The following is a 27,987-nucleotide window of genomic DNA, read 5'->3' on the forward strand; positions in this document are numbered from 1 at the left end:
AACGCCGTTGGCTTGTGACGCGCGGCGCGCTCAGCTGACGCCGCGGCGGCCGAGTGACGACACGCATCGCATCGATTCTGCGACATGCCGCTGTAATCACCTCACTCCCGACCCACGAACCCTGCAGCGATGATGGTTCGACGCAGCGGACGCTACTCCGTCAACTGGCGGGGATTCAAAGACTTCACGCTCGGCAACAAACCACCCGACGAAGGTACGCCCAAAGTTCCAAACTACAGAATTAAACCCTCTGCACTCCTTGTATTGAGCTTTCCCGAACGAAATTACAACATAACCTCAAACTATGCGGAACTGTCGTGTAAGTTTTCCGCGAAATTACTCTGGTTTAGAAGCGGGTTATTAACAGCATTATGACAAGAACTGCCGTGTCTGAATTGGGACGGATTATCCTTAAAATTAACTGCTATTGCGGTACAACTTTTGCTTAAGGAAGGCGACAAACTCCGATAAATATTTTTTTTTTGTTTCTTTAGTGGTGTAGGTCCATAGTTCCATTTATAACGCTTTATAAATTTAACTATCTAGATGAGTCAAAACATTCGTTGCAATATTTTTATCAGTACACGTCCACCCACTATCTGAGTTTCTGACTGATTTATTTCTCAGACTTTTTAATCATGTTTTTATAAACTTACGTTTGATAGTCATACATAAATTTAGATATTCAGGAGATTTTTATAGATAAACCTCCCATATCTGTAACCAAGGAACTTCGTTCTTTTAAATTGTAGTTACTTGTGGTGCTTAGTTGGCACTCAGCGCAGCGCTTTTTGTTATGTTACCTTTGTCCAAAGGAAGTTAAAACAAAGAAAGAGTCGAGGCTTAGTCGAAACTTAGAAATGTACTTGAAACTTTTTTGATCTAGGTATCTGCGTCCCTTTATTATTAGGCTTATTAAAAAAAAGTACACAAAGTCATAATATTTTACTTCATAAAATTAAGAAAAATAATTCTTAACTATCTATACTAATTATAATAAAGAGGAAAGATTTGTATTTTTGGAGGTTTGTTACGAATTAACTCAAAATCTATTAGACCGATTTCAAAAATTCTTTCACTATTAGAATGCTAAATTATTCCAAAGTGCCATGGGCTATATTTATTACCAGAAAAAAAAAAAGTTCCGTACTGAAACTTCAATAAAGTTAAAAAAAACGTTGCCATAAAACATCTTTCATCGCATGCGCTGTGGAAACTACTGATGATAGAACAAAAATATGTTCTATGACTATGATATTAAAGAATATATCAATATGTACAAAAAACTTCGCGATACGACTTTTAACTATTGTAGTTATGTCACTATAACTACTTTTTTACATTTTAAAAGTTGTCAGATATGCCGACTATAATCAGACCATGTTATCCATACCTTTGTATTAATCCTTATGCAAATAAATAATTTCATATTCAAAACGGTTTCAATACCTGTAGATTTCTTTTTTGAATTGTTCAAACCGGATCCCATTCAAAAGAATTTTAAGATATCGATCTAACCAAAAAATGCAATTTTATTACTCTACGTTAATGCGCCCCGGCTTCGTGCTAAGTCGGGTGTACGGAGCTGAAAAATGTGTGTGAAGTGGTGCCCTTGATCTTGATTTGAGACCGTTTTAGAGTTCTGTGTGTTAAAAACGGGACCCTATTACTAAGACTCCACTGTCCGTCTGTCTGTCTGTCACTAGGCTGTATCTCATGAACCGTGATGATGCGTATTTCTGTTGCCGCTATAACAACAAATGCTTAAAACAGAATAAAATATTCGCAGGAATAAAATCAATATTTAAGGGGACTCCCATACAACAAACGTTTTTTTTTGCCGTTCAAAGATTTCATAAAAAGCTGTTTTTGTGAGTTGCGACAAATGAGTAAAACAGAAAAAATTTTTTTCTTAAAATAGGTAAAGGTTCTATGCAGTTTTTGTATGGAAAAGTGGATAGGTACTTATGATAAAGAACCGACTGTACTTAGGTATAATGACAATAAAGCATCCTGAAAATGCTTGATTTACCACCGCCCACAGAGCCGTGGACACAGATGGATCTAGGGCACTGTCCCTAAGCTGTTCCTTCGTTGAGGTATTAAATTAATTATTAACTTCGGAGATGTGGTGCCTGCTAGTCGTTGATCATTTCGGACAGTATCGTCATAATTATGAACCCACTCATTCGCTACCCTTTTAGACAACCTGTTTCTAACCCTTTTAAACGTGCAATTTGAAGTCCTATTTAATTTAATGTAAAAGCATACAAGTTGAATTGGTAAATTTTCATGATCTTATGCTGACACATCTAACGGTGTTTAACCTGAAGGATTTACGAGAGGGGTGTTTGATTTGTCCTTGTGGTTTTGTGTACAAATGCCCCGACTAATGGACATTAATTAGTTGGCAACACCGAAACACCGTAGGGTGAGATGGGTCAGATCAGAAACAAAGGGGTTTGGTTGTTGTTTAGAGCTGCACATAAATAGATACCGTAAACTGGGGTTACTTTGAATCACAGGGTGACTGATTAAAACTTCATTTTACTTTTAAACACGAATATCTGTGTTTCCGAACGCATCATTTTTTTATTTTTTAAGTTAGTAGGTAATACCAATAGTTATGTATATAGAGTGTCCCAGAAGTCGACGATATACCGTCGACAGCTGATAGGGCAGCTAAGTACCTCTCCTATGAGGTTTTAGGTTAAGTAAAAATGACTTAGTTTTTGAGATATCGTCATTTTTGTGAAAACCGAAAAAAAGTCTCCCTCAGCTCCATTTTTTTAGTGCCACAGCTACAATGTCACACAGCTACAGTGACAAAGCTAAGTAATAAAATCTCATTACTGTTAAAAATTCCTAAACAGTAAAGCTTTTACACGGTACAATTTTTTTATGCTTAATCCTATTTATTTGAAAAAGGACTTAAACGTCAATTGGCAAATTTGTTTTTCAGCCTCATCCCAAGTTTGGCCCTTCGCGATGAAAAAAATTTACTACACTAAAGGGGCATTATGCAACAAAAATACGCTCATCTAAAGTAGAGTTTAAAATGGTGTATCACTTACTACTTAGATTTTCTAATAATTTAAAAGTTATTGCTGTTTAACTGCAAAACGACCTCATAATTATTTCTGCAATGCAATGTACTGAAAAAAAATTCTCCACGACAGCAATTCAAGGAATTACATTTTTAAATTTGAATCGATGCAAACAGAATTAGATTTTTGAATCTGATTTCTTTTTTTAATTGATGCTGTGTACATTTCAAATACTTTCCGCAACTTTTTAAATTCCATATTATATTTATATATTTGTTCAGTATATTGCATTGCAGAAATTATGAGGTTCTCTTGCTGTTAAACAGCAATAACTCTTAAATTATTAGAAAAACTAGTAAGTGATATACCATTTTAAAATCTACATAAGATGAGCTTATTTTTATTGCATAATGCCACTTTAGTTAAAAAATTTTTTCATCGCGAAAGGCTAAACTTAAGGGATGGGGCTGAAAAAAAAATTGGCGTTTGTCCTTTTTCAGCTAAATAGGATTAAGCATAAAAAGTACCGTGTAAAAGCCTTACTTTTTAGGAATGTTTAACAGTTAATGTGTTTTCATTAATTTTTGCATTTCTAGCTGTAGCACTAAAAAAAATGGAGCTGCGGGAGATTTTTTTCGATTTTCACAAAAATGATGATATCTCAAATACTAAACCACTTTTACTAAACCTAAAACCTCATATTCTGAGAGGTATTTAGCTGCTCTATCAGCAGTCATGGTACATCGTCAACTTCTGGGACACCCTGTATACAGTTATATACAGTTACTCTAAAGCAGTGAATAAGTATGATTGACATCGGCACAAATCAAATGTGAAAATGTAACGAACGTTTTTTACTATTGTCAATTCTTGAATAACTTTTAAATTAAAAAAGTGAGTATTACAGTGAACCGTTTGCAATAAATATTATCAGACCTAAAGTTTATTTAGGTATACGTATAACCTTGTATTGTAATTTACAATAACTTCAAATTACATTTTTATTTCTATTTTTTATTTGTTTGGGTGTCTTTGATCGTCGGTGGGAGAATATTGATCGTTGGTCATAGCAACCCCATGAGTTATCGTTTTGTTATTAGTGGAACCTTAAATTTTTAAAAAAGTAATAAAGTTAATTATTCGGTAATGGGAAATTTTATTCTAGATCAAAGTAGCCCCAAAACCACAAAAGTACTTGTAACTTTTGACCCTGTTCATCAATTTTTTTCATTTCCTTGTAGCAAATGCTGCTTTATGGGGTTACTATCGATTGCCGTAAAAAAAAATTGGATATCAAACAGATGGTTTAACTTTAATCACTGGATTTTTTTTTTCTTCGGTTTTTTTTTAACGTTAGAATATACACATTTGGAATATAGAAAGACTTAAAAAAAATGTTTACATATTTTTTTATGTCTAATAGTACGAGATAAAAACGTTTCAATTATTAAATTGATCAATGTAAGTAACCAAGATGTTACCCCAGTTTACGGTACTTCCTACTTAATTTACTTCATTAGTTTCACGGATATCTAAATACATTTCGGGAGGAAACAGCGCTAGGGACTGATTATTGTTTTAAGGACCGTTTTTTTTTAAATCTCACCCATAAAAATATAACGAAAAATTCATTGATTTCAATAACAAGAAAAACTGCAACCATACATTTTCATAAACTTGTACTCAGCTCGGGAATCGAACCCGCATGTTTTTAAAATAAAACTTACATTATTAAAGAATATGAAATACAATGCATTTTATTCATTCTAGATATCGTGTTTCATAGTAACATTTATTGCTTATGACCTTCACTACCGATATCGAAATAGAAGTAATGTAAGTTTGTTTTATTTTTCAAAACGACCGGGTTCGATTCCCGAACTGAGTAAAAGTTTTTTTTTAATGTATCTTCTTATTAAAATCAATGACATGGTTCCTAAGAACGGATCTTCGTATGTATTATAGTTTCAGACTTTCCCATACTGACCGATATCTGAATGTTACACCCTGTATACAGGTATTAGGTAGATAAATAATAATACTTAAGTATGCTTATGCGTCACTGTACTGTAGTAACAAAAGTAATATAAATTATACGACCCTCAAAAACAGTTACAATTTCACAGCTAATAAGTTCGGTGGCGTGTAGTATTTGAACCTACCTACAATATCGACCACGCCGTATTTCACCTAATAATATCCCGTACACCCAATGCCAAGCTCCAGAGGCTTTGCGTTTTCATTTGCCATCCCGACCTATCCACGCCAAAACCTAAATCAGACAATAGTCCAATTATAGTATTTTTAAATCCTAGGAAATATTAGACTTAACTTTTAGTACGATATAAAATATTAGAAAAACTAGCCAAGTGCGACAACGAGCAATGTAGGGTTTGCGGAACCCTGTAAAAAATATTCCGCATTAGGTCTTGATCAGCTACCTGTTAATTAGTCGTTAACATGGAAAGCCTAATAAGCTGTAATAGTTTTCCTTTAAAAATAATTATTAGGTATTCTAATTTTTTTTGAGATTTTTCAAGCTAATGAGGGGAGGGGGACAATTATCTCTAACAATTAGCACTTGAAAAAACTAATCGAGATTGTAACGATACCTCACGTTACAGGTCTGCACAAAATAATAAAACTCATCTCCACTACGTGTAGGGCATTTACCCTAATTCAAAGTATCTATATTTCTAAATTATATTTTATCACTCTATACACTATTATTATTATATTTAGCCTATAACTGTGTCCCACTGCTGCAGTGGCGTAGCTAGGTAATCAAGGGCCCTGGGGCAAATAAAAAAATGGGCCCACAGCTATCAAAACTGGTAAGGTTTTTTGAAGTAAAATCATTATATATACAAATACTTTAAAAATGCTAAGCAACTTTATCATCAGCTATAAAGCAGAATTTCGAGGGCCCCCTGAGCTTGAGGGCCCCGGGGCACTGCCCCGCCTAGCCCCTTGGTAGCTACGCCACTGCACTGTTGGGCAAATGCCTCTCCCCTTGACTCCCACATCTCCCTATCCAGAGGTATATTTGGCCACTCACTCAGTTCCGCGTCCAGTGCCCTGTTTCACGAAGCTACAAGTTACAATTTACAAGCGGTAGTCTTTGTTTAACAGTATACTGCAATGTATGCATTGAAAAGAGACTACCGCTTGTAAATTGTATCTTGTAGCTTCGTGAAATAGGGCACAGGTCATCTCGCCATCTCCCCCTCGGCCTGCCTTGCCGTCGGTGCCCGTCATGCGGTGCGGTACCCACCATGTGGCTTTGTGCGCCTATCTTTGTGGATGCATCCGGCAGAAAGTTTGGCGGTCGCTTTTCAGACATCAGCTATTCGAGTCTTGGAGTCTTGGAGTCGAGTGTGTTTTGTGTCCAAATTATATTTGCAATTTATAACCCCATGCAAAATTACAGCTTGCTAGCACTAACAGTCTCCAATAGCTAAACCGTAGAGCATGGAACCGCTATCGGTTCCGTTTGTCTATACAAATGGACATGGCGAAACTATAAGGGTTTATAGTCAAAATACCACAAACGGAACTTATCACGCTAAAACACACGAGTAATATTTACCCCTCTCTCTTTATTTTTTCGTTTATTATTTCTGTTATGCTGTAAGGGTTTCTCGTTAGGACAACGTAACCCTAAAACTGGCTACGTGTAGTGTACTATTCTGAACCTACTGATAGTATTCAATGTTAATGAGGGCTATCGTTTTTTGTCTCACTAGATGGCGCACTGTTGCGTGAGGTGTTTGAGTATGGTTTTGAAAGTCTGTTATTACGGGCGTGGAAACAAAGTTTAGATTAAAATCATATTTAATACACCTTAAAACCGTACCATATAAATATCGAGCATGCCACAGTGTTGCATAGTCCCCGTCTTGTTCGGAAAAAAGGGAGGACAAAGGTTTCCGAAAGACAAAACTGTCTCAAAACACAGACATTCATTGCCCCGGAACGCATATTTGCCATAATTAATTACAGATATTGCAAAATATTCACAAAATTATTCTAATTCTCAATAAACCCGCGTAGCTCACCCAAAAACTATGCGATTTGACATTTCGGAGACCTCACGCTACACTAGCGCCTCTAGCGGCGAATTCATTCGCTATAGCCCTCATTATAATAACTCAATATAAATTCGTTAAATACAACACATTGGCCTTTTTTTTCAAGTAGGTATAAAAAAATGATTAGAGCGTAATATTTTGCAAACGAATTATTGAATCGAATATTGACTCGCAATTTTGAAAGACATTGAAATCTTTGATTGAAATTGAAAAATCGAAGTTTATATCGTGCTGTCGGCACTCACGAAGTAGGAACTCACTCATTGTTAGCGTGAGCCGCGAGTGGAATGGCGCGAAACAAAACATACATGTTTAGTTCGAAGTTCAAAATTCGAGTTTTGTTTCGCGCCATTCCACTCGCGTCTCACGCTAACAATGAGTGAGTTCCTACTTCGTGAGTGCCGATACTATCCTGTGGTCTGAATAGCTGTGAATCTTTCGAGTAATTTTAATGAAATTTATTACCTTCATCTGAGTAGGTGGCTGGAAACTAAACCGAGAATCCAAGCCTTATGAACAGATTTAATTAAGTATTATTTATATTTTAATATTTCAGAAAAGGAGGAACCAAAACCAGACGATTTATCAAACCATGATGTAATATTTTTGAAAAGTATAGTAGAGAGTCCGGATTTTGGGCGAAAAAGTGATGTAAGTTCGCTTTATATGCACTTAAATAAACTTTAACGATACTTACTTAAACGTAACGATCATGTAGCAATCAGTAAATGTTACAATTTACACTGAACATTATAACAATGACGCCTTCAAAATAAGTATACTCTTACTATTCATTATACTTAGAGAATCGATTAATTATTACCTGTTCCAGTATAATAACAAGGCCATTATAATATAAAGTAAAAATACTTACTATTTGTTATTACTTAAAATGAAATAAATGAGCGTGGCATATGATAGCGGTCTGCCATACCTATAATCACGTTTTCAGTTAATACTGGTACTGGCAACATCGCTGACTTTTACCGTCTCTGTGCCATTGGCGTTTTGTTGTTTGTGTGAGTGAGTACGGAGATGTGAATGGGCGGGTCGGATACGTTTTCCTGAAGCTCTAACGATTTCTCGTAATTTACAATGCAATACACTTCAGTTCAGGGCTATGTTTGCATAATTGATCACAGTTTCACGTAAAACTACGATGTAATTAATATACTAATGGCACTTCATTAGTTTTCATTCATTAAAACCAAGTGCCACGCCTACGTTGCTAATGTTTCGGCTATTCCATTGTGAATCTAATTGGAAACAAACGAGAAGACAGTGTAGTGTAAAGTTATAGTGTTATTGTTATTATTGCAGCCCATCGAATCGGAAGAGGACTTGATCGTTAAACCCGTCTCGTTGGATAATGTAAACATAATACGAAGGCTAAGCGAGTATCGTGGCAACAACATTAGAACTATTGAGCAAGCAGAACTCGCTATATTGCTATCCAGAATACATTTTAAGGTATGTTTAGCCGTTGTATTACATCCAAACAATATTTTATAGCCTCGATGCTATTTCGGTAAGACTATAATATCATAGACAGTATTGATATATAGTGTATTTAGATGTTTTCGTGTTGTTCAGATACACTTTGGTTTTAATACTGGTAGTCGCAGCCCGTTAAAATATAAATTTGATAACTAGATGAAGTCTGTAAAAAATATAAATAAACAGGTTGGTGAATTATTATTCCTTTACAAGGAGAATTTACTTTTCACTGAGAGCAAGCACATTCTCAAAACTGGTTTCTGATTCATACCAAAAATATTTTTAATCTGACATTTGATGAAGTTTCTCTTTCCTTGAACTAAAATTAATTTAAGATTATGTTACAAAGGCATATATGTATATTTTTCAGGCTTTAATAGATGCTCATGATAAAATAGGTGCCCTCTGGCTCCAGCGAGGATCAGGAGTTGATGAGAAGCCAGTTGTGAAGCAAGACAAAGACGAAGCTGTAGCTGCTGAGACAAGCCCTGAAGAAAACGGAGACATGCCGGTAGAAACTGTGAAAGTGGTTGGGCTTAGAAAAGTACCAGGACAGCCTTTAGGCTTGACAGTGAGTTTGATTAATGTTTCGTATTACTCTACTCAAAAGCTGTTTATTCATTATTTTGGTGTCAATTTTATGTATAGGTAATATAAATTTAAAAACCGGCCAAGAGCGTGTCGGACACGCCCTAAATAGGGTTCCGTAGCCATTACGAAAAATTAAGTAATATTTTTCTAAGGATTTCGTATTTTATACGGAATCTTCCAAGTTTAGGTATATTTTATACCTTAGGCTACTATTTATTCATGAACTACTAATAATTCTCAAGCAAACTTAGCCGTTATAGTTTTCCTTGAAAGTTTGAAATACTTACTACCATCCTGATTTTTTTCAAATTTTTCCACCTACTGGTTTAGATTTTAGAGGGGGAGGGATACTCGCTTTTAATGAAAATTTGCACTTTAAAGTTGAATATTTCGCAAACAAATCACTGAATCGAAAAATCTTCTTAGCAAACCCCTAATGGTTTTAAAAGACCTATCCAACGATACCCCACACTATAGGGTTGGATGAGAAAAAAAAATCACCCCCACTTTACGTCTATGGGAGGTACCCTAAAAAAAATTTATTTTTTATTTTTAATTGTACCATTTTGTCGGCATAGTTTACTTATATATCCGTGCAAAATTACAGCTTTCTAGCATTGATAGTCCCTGAGCAAAGCCGCGGACAGACAGACAGACAGACATGGCGAAAATATAAGGGTTCCGTTTTTGCTATTTTGGCTCCGGAACCCTAAAAATGAAATGTCTTTGGCGTACATTTGCAGTTAACAGACAACCATACATGCAACAATTTAACGGCATATTATGTATTACAGTTAAAACCGTTTATAAGAACATTGAAGGGACAGCAATATTTGGTTGTTATACATGATTGTTTGTTATAACCAGTGTTACTTTGGCTTATGAGATCGGGTTGAGATTTTTTTTCGGTTGTTATGCCTATCTGATATGTTGTTATAACTGGTGTCGCTATAATTCAGGTATTTAATTATTTTTATTAATTACTTTCTTTTTCTTTAGGCAATATTTTTTTATTATTTTAAAGTAGCTGTTGCATGCAACTTCATCTACAAACAATAAATTTTTGGTTACTCTGCAGGAACTCTGCAACTTTCTGGAATAAAAATTATCCTATATTTATTCTCCCTATGAACTATTTGTTTGTTGAATTTCATTAAAATTCATTCAGTTGTTTTTGGGTAAATAAGTTACAACATCCTTTCAATCTCACAAACTTTCATATTCATATCTATTATTAATACCTTGACAAATTTGTATGTGACACTCAGTGGAACCCTGTCACAGGGAGCCTCTGATGTCCTTATCAAGATTTTTTGATAAGTATGGTAAATAATGACTGCGGCACGGTTCTACCTAATGTTACGCACAAGCTTGTCAAGATTATAATTATATTGTACAGCTTACAGGTCTTAAATACATACTTTCTGATATCTCAAGTTTGGCAGTACCTATGCTTGAAAAATCTTGGCCTAAAATAGCCTAATAAAATTGATTATTATTTGTGTCCATGCAGACATTTTGATAAATTAAAGGCATTTCTTGAGTCATCATGTCTTTCTTTTGATTCAAGTGAGATGGTAGAAATATTGTGACTCACATACATTATCAATTAAGTACTAGGAAATACTGTTAAGGTGATATATCGCATTTTTGCACGTAAATTAAAAACAATGCTGTTTATAATTGAGTCACATTGCCATGATGAGTCATGTTCAAAGAATATTGTGCAAGTCACTAATTGACTTTAAACCTTCATTTGTTAGTGGACATTATAATTATGAATAAATTAACATGTTCAGTGATGGTAATGTATATGATTTTTCTGTAGCAAAAAATGCAGTGCAGAGCACATGAAAAACTTTTTTATTTTTTGTTTTGTTGAATTTTGATATTGCTTATTAAAAAAATGACAGTCATTATAAGAATGGTTTTTCGTTCGAATGAACTTTCATATGTAGTAGATAGCTGGACGTCTAGAATAACAAATAGGCTAATTTTTATCCTGACATTATTCCCTCAGAATCTTAAGATAACATACCAAAATTTTAACTCAGAGAAATGAAATTAGACATGGGTGTTTTTTGATGCAACGTTAATGAAATTCACATTATAACTTTTGTGAATTTTTGCGAAATCCCGGAATTTCAATTCGAGTAATTTATAAGTTCTTTAATTAATCTTCCAGGTAACAACAGACGAGCATGGTCAACTCATAGTAGCTAGGATAATGGCCGGTAGTGCGGCCGCCAAGCAAGCCTTACTGTCCGTGGGAGATGTCTTGCTGGAGGTGGATGGAGTACAGATAGACACAGAAGACCAGCTCAAGGAAGCTGTTTCCAAGCCCAATGACAGGGTCACCCTGAAAGTGGGGCCTAACCTTAAGGAGAAAAGTTCACAGCTCACAAACAAACTTACTGTGAGTAATGCAATTAACAAATTGTCTTTGTAGTTTGTAATTAAGTCATTAGGCATAGTGAGGTGCAGTGCACTCCTACAGTCAACTACAAAGATATTATTCGTACAGCCAACATTACAAAAATGTGTATACACAACCTTATGTTAAGTGCGTACACTCCATGAGCTCTTAAAAAAACCTTCGGATTTTAGAAGGATGCTTCAGGTATAGACGAAGACACGCGATCATGATATGCGGTTCTGTTCTGTTATCAAGTTGCAAAACTTTTCAAAGTTACCATAAAAAGTTATGTAAAGAATAACCATCAGTACAAAATAAACCTTACTGTAATAATATTACGCGTCTTTATCTTTTTCTAATTTTAACACAATATGACTTTTTGTCATGATACAAATAAAGCAAAATCAGCATTTTCGAATTCTTCCATCGTTAATTTAAATAGAGAACACTCCACCTTAACACACTACCTTTATTTGGAAGTATATAGAGCTGTTGTTATACTATAGATCTACTTATCTTGGGTATGTCAAATGAATTTTTTGGTCTGCTTTCGTTTTCGTATTCTACTAACAAATCCTTCCGATTTCCCCCGAAACCCGAAGGTTTTTCTAAGAGCTCAAGGATTGTAGTTAAATTTTTGTAACATTGGCTGTGTCAATATCCTTATAGTTGATTGTATTAGAATCTAGCGCAATGAGCCTTGGTAAAAAAGATTACCCTATTTATAATATTATCAATCACTTTTCATCAATAGATTGCAATTCAAGAGTTTAGCTAAGTTTAGTTTGTAGAACAGTATATAATAACTAGCTATGCGCCCCGATTCTGGGCGGGTGTAGTTTTGGAAAAATAATTATATACATCTTCTTTATTTCGTCTCCTTTTTTTCAAAGTCGCACCCATGCGCAGCGGGAGCAGGTCACTAGTATTGTATTAGTTTTAAATGTTAGTATAACAGGCTTTTTGTTTCAGTGCTACATGAGAGCGCTATTTGACTATAATCCTAAGGAGGACACGTTACTGCCGTGTAAAGAAATTGGCTTAGAATTCAAAAAGGGAGACATTTTACAAGTAAGTCTTGCTAGCACAATTTATTTTACAAAGTTTTTAGCAATAACATGCGTACCACAGGCGAGCGTAGACAAAAGAGGAGAAGCTTTTATCAGTAGTGCGACGCAGCATAGCCCATTTTAATTAAGGTTTCTTGACAGGTGGCTATATCGCTAGATGGCGTTAGTATCGAAAAATCCGTTTGATGTTGGAGACTTGCTTGCGATTGACTCGTTTGTTAGATAATTTCTACAAACGATTTTTTTCTGAATAGCAAATTTTGACATCGCGGTTTTTCACATTCGCAAAAGTTTTTTATTCGTCTTTTTTCATGGAGCGTTTTTTAATCATCATCATCATCAGCCGGAATACGTCCACTGCTGGACAAAGGCCTCCCCCTTAGAACGCCACAATTAACGACAACTCGCCGCTTACATCCACCGGTTTCCCGCAACTCTCACGATGTCGTCAGTCCACCGCGGCGTGGCGTTTTTTAATGTTCGCGTTTATTTTTGTCGCTTATTTTACCAGTAGATTATTTTATCAGTCGTAACTATTAGCAGTATAATATAATCCGGTTTGTTAGATATTTTACTTGAAATCATTATTGTAACGAATCTGTACCCATTAGTGTTCGCATGATTACACAGTCAAGGGCAAAGATATCGACACGGCCAAAGTTGAAAAAATATGTATACGCGACTCTATGCACTTAACATTAAGGCCGTGAATACATATTTTTGCAACTTTGGCCGTGTCGATATCTTTGCCCTTGACTGTACATTAATAGGTAGGTTAGGTTCGTTAGGTATTTCGGATGCCCGAAGGGCATGGGCAGACCGCCCAGATTCGCGGGGCTCCATCGACATAAGGCGTGGGTTGCCTAATGGTGCTGACAATCTATGCGACTGATAAAATAAGCGAAAAAAATAAACGCGAACATTAAAAATCGCTACATGAAAATAGCCGAATAAATAAATTTGCGAACGTGAAAAACCGCGATGTGCAAATTCGCTATTCAGAAAAAATGCGTTTGTGAAAATTATCTAACAAATCATATACTATAAAATGAAGTCGCCCTCCGCGTCTGTCTGTCTTTATTTCCGCTAACTCCTCCTAATCCACGCATCGAATTTTAAAGCGGTTTCCACCATCAGGTAGATAATTTTATTCCGGAATGTTTATGTATATAAAACATCCTAATTAAAGTTTCGTAGATTTAAATAAAAACAAAATTTCAAGACCAAGTCGCCAAAATAATACTTTCATGGCTTACGTAGCCTAAACCATAAGAGATACATAAAAATGATGTACTAGAGAATTGTAATTCATCTAATATCCTATAGAAAACTCCGCGGTAGCATATCTCTGTTACGGTTGACCCACAGTATCCATTTCTTTTATTTTCTAAACCTCGCTAGTTGAATTATATATTTCATTCCAGGTGTCAGACAGAAAAGATCCCAACTGGTGGCAAGCGAGTCACGTGGAGAACTCCGATGTCGTTGGGTTGATACCCTCACCAGAGTTGGAGGAAAGAAGGAAAGCTTACGTGCCGCCTGAAGCCGACTTCGTACATAAAATTAGTATATGTGGGGCTAGGGTAAGTACTAATTATAAGCTCATTATGTTAAGCCAATCTTTATCTTAGCATTAAAGCGGACGAAGATCGCAGTAATCACACACCAGGATGGATCCTTTTCGCAATCAATTTTGCTATGATTTCTTTGGCAAACGTATGAGAAGTCAACATTTCATTAGTAGCACAAAGGTGCCACCTGGTACAGTCAACGTCATAAATAAGTGATCACTTTTGTACCTTGTCACTTTAACGCCATCTTTGAAAAGCCATACGAAATCATGTAACGACTGAAAGCGACAAGGTACAAAAGTGTTCACTTATTAATAACGTTGACGGTACCGGTACAGTATCTTCTTTTGTTAATTGGTAAAAATTTTCAAAATCGGTAACAGCAAGTACAGTCGAGGAAACTGAACCTCTGTCTTTACTCGATGCACATGCAGATTGGATACCAAATCAAATACAGTCGAAACAAAAACTTTTGTCAACAGATATCAAAAAAGAAAAAGAAATTCGTGTACGAGTCCCGTTCCAGCGTACAGCTGGAAGGAGCAGAGTTGGCTCTGTATGAAGAAGTTGCGCGGACGCCGCCCTTCCTCCGCCGCGTGATGGCGCTAGTGGGCACGCGTGGCGTCGGTCGCCGCACGCTCAAAAACCGCTTGATCCAGGACCATCCCGACCGGTTCGGAGCCGTTGTGCCTCGTGAGTGTCGCTATATTATTATATATTTTGTGACTGGAACGAATGCAATCGTCAATGTACATTTGTCAAGAAACAGGCCTTATCGTCTAACTTTAACGCCTACTGAAGATCATGCGATCGCAAGCGTCCGCGGTTTAGACAGTACGGCTGCAGATCAGTAAACTAACAGTGTGATGTTATGTCCGGAGTGATACCTAACTCACCACTTTCAGATTAAAAGCCCAATAAATACATTTTGTGCTTGCTAAAAGTACCCTGTTCGTTCAGACACGTCCCGGCCGCCGCGGCCGCTGGAGGAAAACGGCTTGTCGTATTGGTTCGTGTCGCGCGAGGAGATGGAGCGCGACATCCACGCCGGCCGCTTCCTCGAGCACGGCGAACACAACGGACACTTGTATGGGACACATCTTGACTCGATCCGTGCGGTCATCAAGGAAGGTAACGCATACCACTTACTACTGACCTAAGCTTGACCTGGACGAAGCGAGGAAGTCTATTCCACAATTAACAGTACACCCTAGCAATCATCTAACATACTGTTTCCAAAGCTGTCAAGCCTTTGTAAGGCAATAGGTAGTTATGACGTCTCTTGTTTGTCAACTCGATCATCTAACTATTTCTTATTTTAAAGCAACGGAAAATCTTTTTTTTTGTGCCTTAATGGTACACCCAACATATTTCGAGCCTATCCACCATCGATAATAACCATCGATATTTAGTCATCATTCGAATTTTAATCGTGATGTAGGTGGGCGGTGCCCCCGAGCTATAAAACAGTTTTACACACCGCACAGATGGTTAGTGTAGACGAGACTTTCGAGAGTGACATGTTGATGTGATTAGTGTAGTCCAAGTGTGCAACCCTACTTCTAACTATGATTGTGATGAAGAAGAGGGCGGTTTTCTGCCGTCGAGCCACGCCGAGTAGCCGAGCAGCAGGAGCGCTGTTCACGGATGGCTTTCCATTCGAGCTCACCTTGAGAAGAAGCCACGGATTAGCTCGAAACAAATGAAGCTTACCTCGAGTGGACCCGCAGATCTATTTTAATAATTGTTGATTTCTCCCGGTAGTTTTAATTCAAAGTTGTGCAATGTGTCAGGATTAACATTGTTGACCTGGACTAGTTTCATCGTCAATTTTCAAGAGATTTTTCCACCTACTCTAAAACACCGTTGGACTTCTTCTTGAAGTTTGGCCACTGCAGTATACTCAGTAGGAAAGCCTTTGCCCACACACAATATGCTTAGGATACTTTTAGTATATTTAACCTCAACCTTCAATTTCCAGGCAAAATGTGCATCTTGGACTGCGCGCCGCAATCTTTGAAACTGCTCCACAACAGCAGCGAGTTCTTGCCCTTTGTAGTGATGGTCGCGGCTCCTGGTATTGAGCAACTCCGGAATCTCACCTTCGCTTCCAACCGGAACTTGACGGTAAGACGGATCATTCAACGGGCAGATAGATCGAGTTAATACGCTCCAGTAAGCTATGAAAGTTATGAGGTTTGCATCGATAATCTATTTAACCCTTTGACCGCCTCGGTCGGTAAAACACGACAGCTACAAAAAGTGCCATAGTGGCCATGTCGGCATTGCGTGGCGCATATGGAACGATTTTTAGAAAAATTTTGGCGGTTAAAAGGTTAAAAAAAAGCTGTTCGACTCGAGCGAAATTCTATCCTATTATATTAAATTTTTCATAATTGGGCAATATTTTATACTCAAATATACATACTTACTGTATTCTCGCTTGTCGCTAGAGTCAGTAAAAATACATACATATTATAAACTGCAAAAATCATTACCCTTCCTGTTGGGCTTTGCCGTTGTCGGGTAAAAGAAGTAGTGAGCGATAACGTTGCGGTGTTCTTAACCATACGTTCTATACCGTGATGACGAGAAGAGATGAAGTAAATGGGGCTCTTTCTTTGTTTTTTCCTAATCAACGAAGACGGCATCACATCATCAATGAGTGGTGAAACAGGCCCTTAAAAAATTAATCATTGTGGCTACCGTAGCATGGCATATTGTTACAGACGGTTGTGAATAAACATTTTATTTGAGTTCATAAGCATGGAATTACTATTAGGGCAGAAGCACCGTTTGTGGCCACTGTACCGTTTCTGACCATTTATCCTACTTCCCACTTTATATTATAAATGCGAAAATTTGTGTGTATGTATGTTTGTTTGTTACTCCTTCACGCTGAAACGGCTGGACGCATTTGGATGAAATTTGGTACGTAGATATCCGATATTCGCACGGGATAGGCATAAAACCTTGAAATGAGTTTAGATAGTCATGAAATTTTGAGATTTCCCAGGGGAATTTCGTAAAATCCCGGACTTTCAATTGTAACCACCAGATCGAATAGTTTACGGGTGCGAAGCCGCGAGTGAACGGGTTCTTTAAATATACGTTTGAAATAAATTTATATGTAGTAATAAAACATTACAAACTTTATTTGTTTCAGTATAAACTTTTGAAAACTCACTAAGCATATTGTTTTAATACTATAGCTTTTTCAAATTTTGATTGGCCAAAAACGGTACTTCTACCATAAATGCCGTGAAAAATTCATTCATCAATAATCGGACAAGCGTTGAATAGTTTCATTGCCTGTTAGATGTTATTGTTCTTTGTCTCTTTTGCTACTTTAGCAATGCTGCTGTTATTGCATTTTGAATCGTGCTTTGTGACCTCGACTATTTGTAGATGATTCAAAAAACGCCAAAAGAATGCTACCTACAGTACAACTAGAATGTTAATGTCGCTCGGGACTCGTCGGTTTTCTTCGTTTTCCTGAAGATTTAAATGAGAAAGAAAGAGAAAACCAATCTTTTGTTACGAGTTCCGAAACAACAAACTAGTTTAAGTATAGAAGTGTCAGTGGAGCTTCATTATACCCCTTAGAGATAGAATGAATCCTATTGTTTTAAGTGTAGACTGTAGACTTTGGCATGCTATTTTTTGTTTTAAATTCGTGTTGTACGCATGTGTTGTTTAGTTCGACCGGCAGAGCTCCATTCGGTTCAGCTCTCGGCGCGCGCGAACGCTCGAGTCGCTTGCGTCTCTCTACGAGGTAAGTAAATGCTAATCTTCATAATAAATACATTTAAAAACAGGTAGGAAGCTTAGTACCGATGTCGCGTCTCAAATTAATAATAATATAGCTTCATAAGACTTGGTGATGTATACATTTTACTGCATAAAAATCATGTCATACATTATATTACGATTTCATACAAATTGTGATATCATTAATTTTTCTTGCTAAGCTAAGTTTCAATGTCATAGACATCGCTAAACTTGCCAATCGGTATTAATTAATCTATTTCTGTCAGAATTGATAAAGCGCTCTGTCCTTTGACTGCATTAAAGTTAATTAGATGTTTGCATGGCCCGTAATGCTTTTTTTGAACATGAAACTACCGTGAGATTCACCCATATTAAATGATATTGAACCGGATAACTCACATCTTATATTGAGTTTAGCTCGCCATGTTTCGGCCTATTTCGTAGCCCTTACTCCTAGGAGCACAGCGCGCGAATCAGCCCGAAACATGTCGAGCTCAAGTCGATTTAAGACGTGAGTTATCCGGTACAATATCATTTAGTATGCCCGTAATGCTATTTCAAGAGCATGGTTTTAATTTAAACTGTGATTAAATAATGAGATATTTAAATTAAAAGATAAAATCAACCTGGTCTTTCAATATAGAGACATTTCTAACCGGTAATTTTATTGAAACAATGGACAAATTAATTATGTGGTGAATTGATGGAATATAACCAAAATATTGTATCTGTATTAAACATTTTAGATACTACTCTCATAATTCATAACATAACAGTTAAAGCTTAATGTGAGTTGCACCAAGTGACTACTATACTAGTGGCTTTGTGAGCTGTGAGAACTTTGCGAGTCTCTCTTACGGTTTCAACCCACGTTGGCTTTGTTATTTTGAAAAAAAAAACCAAAAACTAAATTGACGACAAATTCCATATAATTATCAAACCCGCTCACGAACTTTTAATAGAATCAATTGAGAAATGCGACCTGTTGAGAACAGCATCCGGACAGATTTGACTATTTCTCAAAAAGCTGTCCATTTTTTCAATTTTTGAGTCACTTAATTAAAATTAAAATAAAAAGTCCTGACGCTATTTCACCACAAAAAATAAGTAATATTGTTTGTAAATATATACAAAACCTTGTGGTAAAAGTGATAAAAAGTCAGATAATCTTTGTTGTTGGATCCAATAGAAAGATTTGATGTAGTTACAAAATTAAGATTTTTTTCCTCGCAAGATTTCGTGACGTTTTCCTGACGTCAAGAAATTTTGGATGTTTTATGTTTTATGATCTCGTCCTTAGGGTTAATAACTTCTCAACAAAACTGACGGGACAACTTTTTGAGAAATACTCATTATACGAAAGCATTTTTGCTCAATCTTAAACGATGTTTGCGCTTGCTGGTTCATGTATAACAGCAATCAAATCAAATGGATTTAAGGACTGGTTTGGCATCGGTAATGTTTATACTGACCTTGGTGCAACTCACGCTTAACATAAAAACGTTAATTATAATTCTTTTTGACCTGAACCATTTCGAAAATGTCTTATATATTCCTAATTGTTTTCCTTAATAATCTCCAGGAAGAAGACATAAAGCAAACCCTCGAAGAGAGCGCCAGGATACAGCGTCAACACGAGAAATACATCGACCTCGTGATCACTAACCACAACAACGATACTACCTACTCTAAAATTATGGACGCACTCCATTCACTTTCTACTGACCACCAATGGGTGCCTGTCAGTTGGATATACTAACCCACTGCCTAAAACCCAAGTGTCGCCTCTCATCCTAATTTCGCATCCATCATTTCATCAAACAATTGATGCGTTTATTTTATCCAACTGTTTTGATTTAAATGTTATTGGATGAGCGGAATACTTGCTTACATACTGTTATGTATAAGAACGCCACATGGTCTTCCCAGACTAGAAAAAACGACTTTGTAATTATAATTAGAAGATTATGGGCACTTAAGACTCTCAAAAGTTTATCCTGTGCCTCTTAGTACTTTTTTAAATAACTTGCGAAATCTACTTGTCTTTTAAGACCTAAATTTCTCCTGCCCTAACGAAATGACACAATTCTAGCATTAGCTATACTATTAAACTAAATATTTTCTTGTCTTCTTACCTCTTGCTAAGAGCTACCAGCAGAGCTAGAAGTAACACCTGGCTTGTTTTTTTTTTTCTAAATGCATCTGTATGTGTGTACTATATGGTTCATAGTACACGATACGCACGAAAAACCGCAGGCATTCTTTTTCTACCATACTCCCGCGAAAGCCGTAACACTTATCAAACAAAGGTCTGACTCGGTCTAATTTTCAGATTCGTTTCAAACTTTACTGCTTTGGTCTATTTAGAAATAAATGTAATCTTTGTTCTTTTTTAAGGAAACTAGAACAGGAATTATCGAAATCTAAAAGTATTTGTATGAAATGTATTTGTACTAGATTTAAATTCGTCGTACGTCGTCACAGGTTGTTTGTAGATATTTTAAAAGTGAGCATCACGAACGGATAATGTTTTAAGAAATCGATATTGCGTGTTACATTGTATAAGTATTCTTTTAAAAAATATTTTTACTTAACAGTATTTTCTCAAACGGTATTTTATCACATTTAGGTTGATAAGACTCTTATTTATACTGTTACAGTGATTGTACTTTTGTTACAATCATCACAAAATAATATAACTACTTTTAATTCACACTGCAGGCTTAGTGCTACAATTTAGCAGCTTTTTGCGCTTATTAAGAATAGTCTTAAGATATTGTGCCACGCATTGACTTGCTGAATCGAAACTGGTATTTAAAAGTCATTCCAGCGTTTTCTTTCTTGAAATGCAATGTTACCACCACTTTTAAGCATACTTAAACCTTTTATCCTTACATTAGGTAAGCTGGGGTAAAATAAACATGTTGCAAATGCAATGCTACATGTATCAGTACCACCACAGACTAAGTAATAGTACAAGTTACAACTTTCCTTTCAATATTATCCAGATATTTTAGTCAGTTTATTTTCTTGCCTTAGTCTTAGTTTTACCCTAACTTACCTTACCTAAAACCTCTAAAAAATACAATAAATTGAAAATATGTGAACACTGTTGGTTTTTCTCACTACTTTACCAAACTACAAAAGTGTTGGAAAGTAATTATCCCACCATGTTTTAATTTTTTTATGGAATTACTGCTCGAAATAGTTTAGATTCTTAGATGTAATGTAACAATTGAAATGAAATTTACAATTGCTTTAATATTAAGTCCTTCTCATATAAAATGGATGTATCTCTTCACTTTAACATGGAACGTGACATCATAAGATTTAGTAAGTAACCAATGAATTTACAAAGACATTTACATCACAAGACAATCACAATTGATGGCAAATGATGTTTAATAAAAGCATTTTAAGTACTTTTATATCACATTAATTTTAAGCTTACATTTATTAAAGTAGCTAGTATAATCAAGTGTAGAAATATGAGTCAACATAAGCAAACGTGTAGCAGTGACCGTATTACTTGGCAGTGGACACATATATTTTAGAGTTGTTGAATGTATGTTATTACACTTGAAGTTACTACATTTAGAATCTCACATTCCGTCCATTTTTGTTTTGTTATTTAGCTATAAATTTTATTGTATCAAGGTTTATTCAATATACAGTGTATAACTGCTTCGCTTCTTTTATTTGTTCTTGCTAAATAAAAAGCCAGTTTTATATTATGTTTTATTCAATTTTGCTAAGGCATCTCTACGCATTGGATTGGCGCATAACATTTTTATGTTGTCTCACAGAGATCTTGAAAATGTTGGGATCGATATGGTTTAAACCAGTTTCACTTGCTGTAGTCGCTAAAGTATTCTCGTTTCCAACCTTCTCCAGCAAGTGAGGAGCAAGTAAGAGGAACAATTGCTGTGAAAGAAAAACGTAATTAATGAATTGTCCAAGTAGGTGACACTCTTTACCGGCCCGGATAATACCGACCCAGTTTTTCGTGTTACGCCTATAGAAACTGACATAACACGACACGAGTTTCTATGGGCGTGTATACTAAAAACTAGGTCGGTAAAGAGTGTCACCCGTCCAGGGTTCAGAGTTTTCGTAGCACGCTAAGATAAAAGCGGTACCTAAACTTGAACACGGTTGTGACAGTTACTATTTTTATTTCACATAAATAAGTTAAGCTTGAATCCCAGTTAGAGCGGAACGGTGGGGCGCGGAGGCGGTACCGGTTGTAATATCTGAGCTAACATGAAAGAGTCCGCATAGAATACCGCGCCACGCTTATAAATTTCCCGCGCGGCATTCTGTGCGGACTCTTTCATGTTAGCTCGAATATTACAACCAGTACCGCCTCCGCGCCACGCCGTGCCGCTCCGCCACCGCTGTCAGTGAGCTCAAGTTGGAGTTTTTACGTGAGTGTCGATAATAGTTCGCTTTCATCTTACCGCCTTATGATCCTTGAATCCTTGGGCAATGTGTGCATAGCAAAATATTCCTATAATTATGGGCATATGCATGCAAATCACAGAACAATAAAAAACCTTGTACCTACTATTATCTATTCTGTGATGTAACTAAAGTATGAAATCTATCCCTTGGGCTGCGTTTTCACAAGAGCTGGGCGTGGAATGGTTTTTCTCATGAATCAATAGAAATGGTTCATTTACCTATCCTCTTCCACTAGAGCTGGGTGGAGCGTGTATAGGTAAATTAAGTTGTTCAAAAACAAGACAAGACAAAACAAAAACAAAGAGCCGTGGTGGCCGAGTGGTTTGACCAATGGCCTCTCAAGCAGAGGATCGTAGGTTCAAACCCCGGCTCGCACCTCTGAGTTTTTCGGAATTCATTTGCGAAATTTACCACGAGCTTTACGGTGAAGGAAAACATCGTGAGGAAACCTGCACAAACCTGCGAAGCAATTCAGTGGTGTGTGCGAAGTTCCCAATCCGCACTGGGCCCGCGTGGGAACAACGGTCCAAGCCCTCTCATTCCGAGAGGAGGCCTCTGCCCAGCAGTGGGACGTATAAAGATGGCATGTTGAGAAACAAAATTACGGTACGGGTGACACTCTTTCCCGCCCCCGATAATACCGACATGGAAATACCGACCCTGTTTTTTGTGTACATGCCCATAGAAACTGACATGAGCTTTACTTTAAGGGTTAATTGAGTTACCTCAGCCCACGGAATAAGCGGCAGGTTAGCAAAGGCGGCCTGCCAGCCGGGCAAACCGAGGTGCACGAGCGACATCCTGAAGTAGTGGGTGAAGGAATCCGCGAGCCAGCCCCAGGCGCCCTCGCGCGTCGCCAGCCACACCGACCAAGCGCCGTTGGTGTACACCAGACAGACCTACAAGCAGAGGGGCTACTACGAAACTCGCAAATTGAAGTTCGTATCGCACCGTCCCTTTCACTCGCGTATTAATGACATAAGCGTCAGCAGGACGGCCACATACGAAGTTCGAGTTTTGCACTTCGTGGTATATAATAATAATAAAAAATATGAGTTTGTGGTGAAATGACAAAACACGCCTCCATTCTTTTTTCATGCTCTCCAACATATAACGAAACCAGTAATTATTTATCAATTTTTTTGAACAAATCTCTCAACAGAAATTAGGTTTGGTCAATTTTCAGTACTTTTCAAGATTTGACTCAAACAAACAATAAATAAATAAATAACAAACAACAGGGCAAGCTAAAGAAAAGCTTCTAAAAATATCGCCGAAATGTAAGCACTTGTGCAAGTATTTCTAATAAAAAACAATTTGAATTCTCATCCTTGATTCTGGCTGTTTGCTTCTGTTCTAAAACCATTGCCCGCGCCGCGCGCGGCTCAAAAAAAATGGCTGATAGCGCGGTTCATTCGCGGGAAATTCGGCGGACTTCGTATGTTGTGTAATTCAATAAAGAAGCTCGACTAGTGTGAATAAATTTTAAACTGTATTATAAACCTTGTAAATAGTATTGCAGGTGGTAGGACCTTGTGCAAGGTCCGCCCGGATTGCTACCACCATCTTGCTCGCTAATCCTGCCGTGAAGCAGCAGTGCTTGCACTGTTGTGTTTCGGCGTGGAGAGTAAGACGGCCGGTGAAATTACTGGCACTGAGGTATCCCATCTTAGGCCTCTAGGTTGGCAACGCATGTACAATACCCCTGGTGTTGCAGATGTTTGTGGTCGGTGGTGATCTCTTACCATCAGGAGACCCATTTGCTCGTTTGCCATCTAGTCGAATAAAAAAAAAAAATTTTTAGTGTAAAAAACAATAGGTAAACATATTGATTATTACGGTGTGCATTTGGCGATCGCTTACCAAAATTGGCTTCATTGAGGTTTATGGTTCATGGTTCAAATTGCTTTATTAATTTTGCACGAAAACGAATAAACCACCTAATCAGCAGGGCTCATTCCCCTGTGACCCCCCCGCCTTCGGACCGCGCCTGTACGCAAAGGCACAACTGCTAACCTTCACAATTAACTTCAGACGCAAACTTACAACAAAGGTACGTGTTGCGAATTGAAACCAAGCATTTATGTCAATTTTTAGATATAAATAGGTAATTTCTTCTTTACTTTGCCAATTGTTCTGCAAGAATCCAGTTCAAACACTTTGCTCTTCGTGTTAAGTACCGGCCGAGGGCCTGTGTTTTGTCTGGTGAATGAGAAATCCAGCAGATCTTTCAAAGCAGGTGAAAGAAATAGTTCATTTAACGAATTCACTCGGATAGACCCAACAGGCAGTATTTGGTCAGCTGTAATTAAAATAACAGGTAAGTATGTATAATTTTAAATATATTTTAAATGTAAAACTGTTTATAATCAAGTTTACTGCTACCAGAATATTTGTAGTGCCAAGTAAGCCAAAATCCATCGCTAGAAGCGTAAAAATTTCGAAGATCTTCGGGTAGTATGGCCGAATGCCTTTGTTCCCAAGTTGAAAGAGCCACACGGTCGCAAGGTGTCCTGCGTTCCACACTTACATTGCATATTCGAGGATCAGATTCTAAAAATACAAAAGTCTATAGGAATGACAAACTATAACAGCTTAGTATAGCCCTCAGCACGAAAATCTAGCGGTGACCGTTAATGCGCAGAAGAACATTCGCACAGGGTGGGCTGGGCTGGCAAGCCTAAAGTCAAATTTATACCGCGAGCGAAGGGGACTCATTAATGACTTAGTTTAACTTAACTTACATCGACCCGCTTCATAGAGGTCCGGTGTAATTACTTTCATGCAGCCGATCGTTGAGCAAAAATTAACGGTAAGACAAGACTTTCGTGCCGTAGGCTTAAGCCGCAATCACATTTATCTGTCGTGTTATGATGCTCTCTCTTTCCTCTCTATAGCTTGTGATGTGACCAACCATTATAAAATGTATAAAAGCGAAAGCGATACCGTTCTCACGACACAACAGATGGTCGATGATAGATATCGATGGATAAATGTGAATGCGGTTTTATCCGCGAACTGTTATAATTCCAGTCAAGTCAAGGGTAGACTGTTCCAACCAATAAAGAGAAATTAAATATGCAGGCGTCACTTTCTTCAGAACTGTAAAATTGTGCTATAAAATATTTGAACAAATGGAACAATATTGTAGGTACGAAAATGTACAAATATTCTGATCATAGCTAACTTCAAAAACGCAAGTAAACACGTGGGTTTGACATTGACATTTCCTCTTCTTAACCTCTTCTTAATTTGAGATTATTCGATAAAACTGTGTTCAAAAGGTTTATGAACATAATATTCAACATGGCCAATGCATCTGCAGGCGTATGTGCTATCAAAGAAGAATTCATTGTGCAGAAAACTAACAAGACAGAAGATAATATTGCACATGAAAAACGCAAACTGGATGAAAGTTTAGACAACAACACTGTGGTTGATAATAAAAAAGCCAAAACCGATAACAACAATGAAGGTACTTCTAAACCTAGGGAAAGGAAGCGTGGACAAAACAAAGCTAGACCAAAGACGTATCAAGACGAGAAACAAAACAAACCGTGCCCTTCAATCAACAATGTGAAATCGACATCTGACCTGCAACCGTGCAAATACGATAACTGCAAATATATTCACAATCCGCTTGACTATTTAAAGATAAAACCTCAGAACATAGCTGACCACTGTCACGTGTTTGAGCAGCGTGGAGAGTGTCCCAGGGGCATTGCTTGCAGGTTTGGCTCGAAACATATTACGCCGGAAGGTTACAATGTAATAAATGAAAGTAAGATCAAACAATGGAAAGAGGATACCAAAAATACTCTTAAGTCTGAGCTTCAATTTGACTTACAAAAGAAAAAATACAATTTTGATTTTTCTGAAAAATTGGTGAAAGCAATGGACAGAAGAAAAGACCATTCAGAATCCAAGCCTCCTGTAAATCCCGACGAAGAATGTAAGAATGATGACAAAAAAGAGAATTTAAATAGTGGTGCAATAACTGATGAGTATTTAATTAAACTTTTGCCTAGAGAAAGAAAGACCATTGATTGGCAAGATAAGCTGTACCTGAGCCCACTTACAACAGTAGGCAACCTGCCTTTCAGAAGAATATGTAAGGAATATGGTGCAGATGTCACTTGCGGAGAAATGGCTCTGTGTGAATCATTACTCAAAGGCATGAAACAGGAGTGGGCTTTAGTCAAGAGACATGAATCGGAAGACTTATTTGGGGCACAAATATGTGGAACAAATGTTTACCAAATCACAAAGGTAGCACAGTTACTACAAGAGAACACAGATCTTGATTTTATTGATTTAAACTTGGGATGTCCAATTGATTTAATTTACAAGAAGGGTGGTGGCAGCGGGATGATGCACAGATTGTCTGCACTAGAGGCTTCAGTGCGATGTGCATCAAAGCTGCTAAGTGTTCCATTTACAGTAAAAATGAGGACTGGCGTGTACCAGGATAAAAAAATTGCTCATACTATTGTACCCAAAATGGGTGAGTGGGGTGCCTCACTCATCACATTGCATGGAAGGTCCAGAGAGGCAAGGTATACAAGATCAGCTGACTGGGAGTACATTGAGACTTGTGCGCAGGCTGCTGCACCTTGCCCAGTTTTTGGCAATGGCGACATTCTCAGCTATGAGGATTATGTGCAAAGAAGAGAAATTGCACCTACCGTGAAAGGTGTTATGATTGGCCGAGGAGCCCTAATCAAGCCATGGGTATTCACTGAAATTAAAGAACAGAAACTTTGGGATATAAGCAGTAATGAAAGGTTAGAGATTATAAAGAAATATGCTAATTATGGATTAGAACACTGGGGCTCTGACACACAGGGTGTAGAAAATACGAGACGCTTCCTACTTGAGTGGCTTTCATTCCTATACCGGTACGTCCCTGTGGGCCTGCTGGAAAGACCTCCACAAAAAATCAATGAAAGACCACCAAGTTATTTTGGCAGAAATGATTTGGAAACTCTAATGGCCTCTGGCAATTGCTTAGACTGGATTAAGATCAGTGAAATGCTACTTGGTCCTGTACCAGATGGCTTCAATTTCTTACCAAAGCACAAAACTAACGCTTATTGATTATTGAATAATTTTGCTTTTTTAACTACCTACAATATTCTGTTATGTAAATAAAACACATTGTCATCTATATACCTTATGATGAGACATGAATGTCGATGAAAAAATGTGTTATAAAAAAAGATTTTTATTACTAACCTAAGAGTTTCGTTACACCCAATGTTATGTTTTCATAAAAAGAGTCTTCAGATACTAAATCAACACAAAAGCTCATTTTATTTTTTAATCACACTATTAAAGGAAATTTTGATAACTGTTTGACATTTTAATTGGCATCAAAGAGTATAATTGGCATGTTTGGCAAGTACTCTAGTCAACAGAGATATTACCATAGCAACTCCTCAATTTAAAAAAAAAACTAAGAATTTTATG

At 37.1% G+C, this 27,987-nt stretch overlaps 3 protein-coding genes across 4 annotated transcripts; 2 read left to right on the forward strand and 1 right to left on the reverse strand.

The window, feature by feature from the left end:
• Positions 1-28: 28 nt before the first annotated feature.
• vari (MAGUK p55 subfamily member vari) lies at positions 29-21,783 on the forward strand. 2 transcript variants are annotated; one of them, XM_074085384.1, is made up of 12 exons: positions 29-214; positions 7,695-7,789; positions 8,459-8,608; positions 9,006-9,206; positions 11,412-11,642; positions 12,615-12,713; positions 14,137-14,295; positions 14,766-14,976; positions 15,244-15,414; positions 16,265-16,410; positions 17,984-18,058; positions 19,637-21,783. In XM_074085384.1, the coding sequence occupies exons 1-12, from the start codon at positions 130-132 to the stop codon at positions 19,811-19,813; spliced, it is 1,800 nt and encodes a 599-aa protein (XP_073941485.1). In that variant the 5' UTR covers positions 29-129; the 3' UTR covers positions 19,814-21,783. The 2 variants fall into 2 exon arrangements, with proteins under 2 accessions (XP_073941485.1, XP_073941486.1); XM_074085385.1 differs by lacking the exon at positions 17,984-18,058 and having other exon boundaries at positions 30-214.
• On the reverse strand, positions 21,779-27,982 carry LOC141426466 (tubulin polyglutamylase complex subunit 2). The gene is made up of 5 exons (XM_074085386.1): positions 27,754-27,982; positions 24,904-25,071; positions 24,642-24,820; positions 23,244-23,417; positions 21,779-21,978 (listed from the first exon to the last, which is right to left on the reverse strand). Exons 1-5 carry the CDS (start codon positions 27,827-27,829, stop codon positions 21,817-21,819), a joined length of 759 nt encoding a protein of 252 aa, XP_073941487.1. The 5' UTR covers positions 27,830-27,982; the 3' UTR covers positions 21,779-21,816.
• Positions 25,611-27,869, forward strand: Dus3 (Dihydrouridine synthase 3). The gene has a single exon (XM_074085383.1). It carries the CDS (start codon positions 25,807-25,809, stop codon positions 27,613-27,615), a length of 1,809 nt encoding a protein of 602 aa, XP_073941484.1. The 5' UTR covers positions 25,611-25,806; the 3' UTR covers positions 27,616-27,869.
• Positions 27,983-27,987: the final 5 nt, after the last annotated feature.

This window comes from Choristoneura fumiferana, chromosome 3, assembly GCF_025370935.1.
Source record: "Choristoneura fumiferana chromosome 3, NRCan_CFum_1, whole genome shotgun sequence".
Taxonomy (NCBI): Eukaryota; Metazoa; Arthropoda; class Insecta; order Lepidoptera; family Tortricidae; genus Choristoneura; species Choristoneura fumiferana.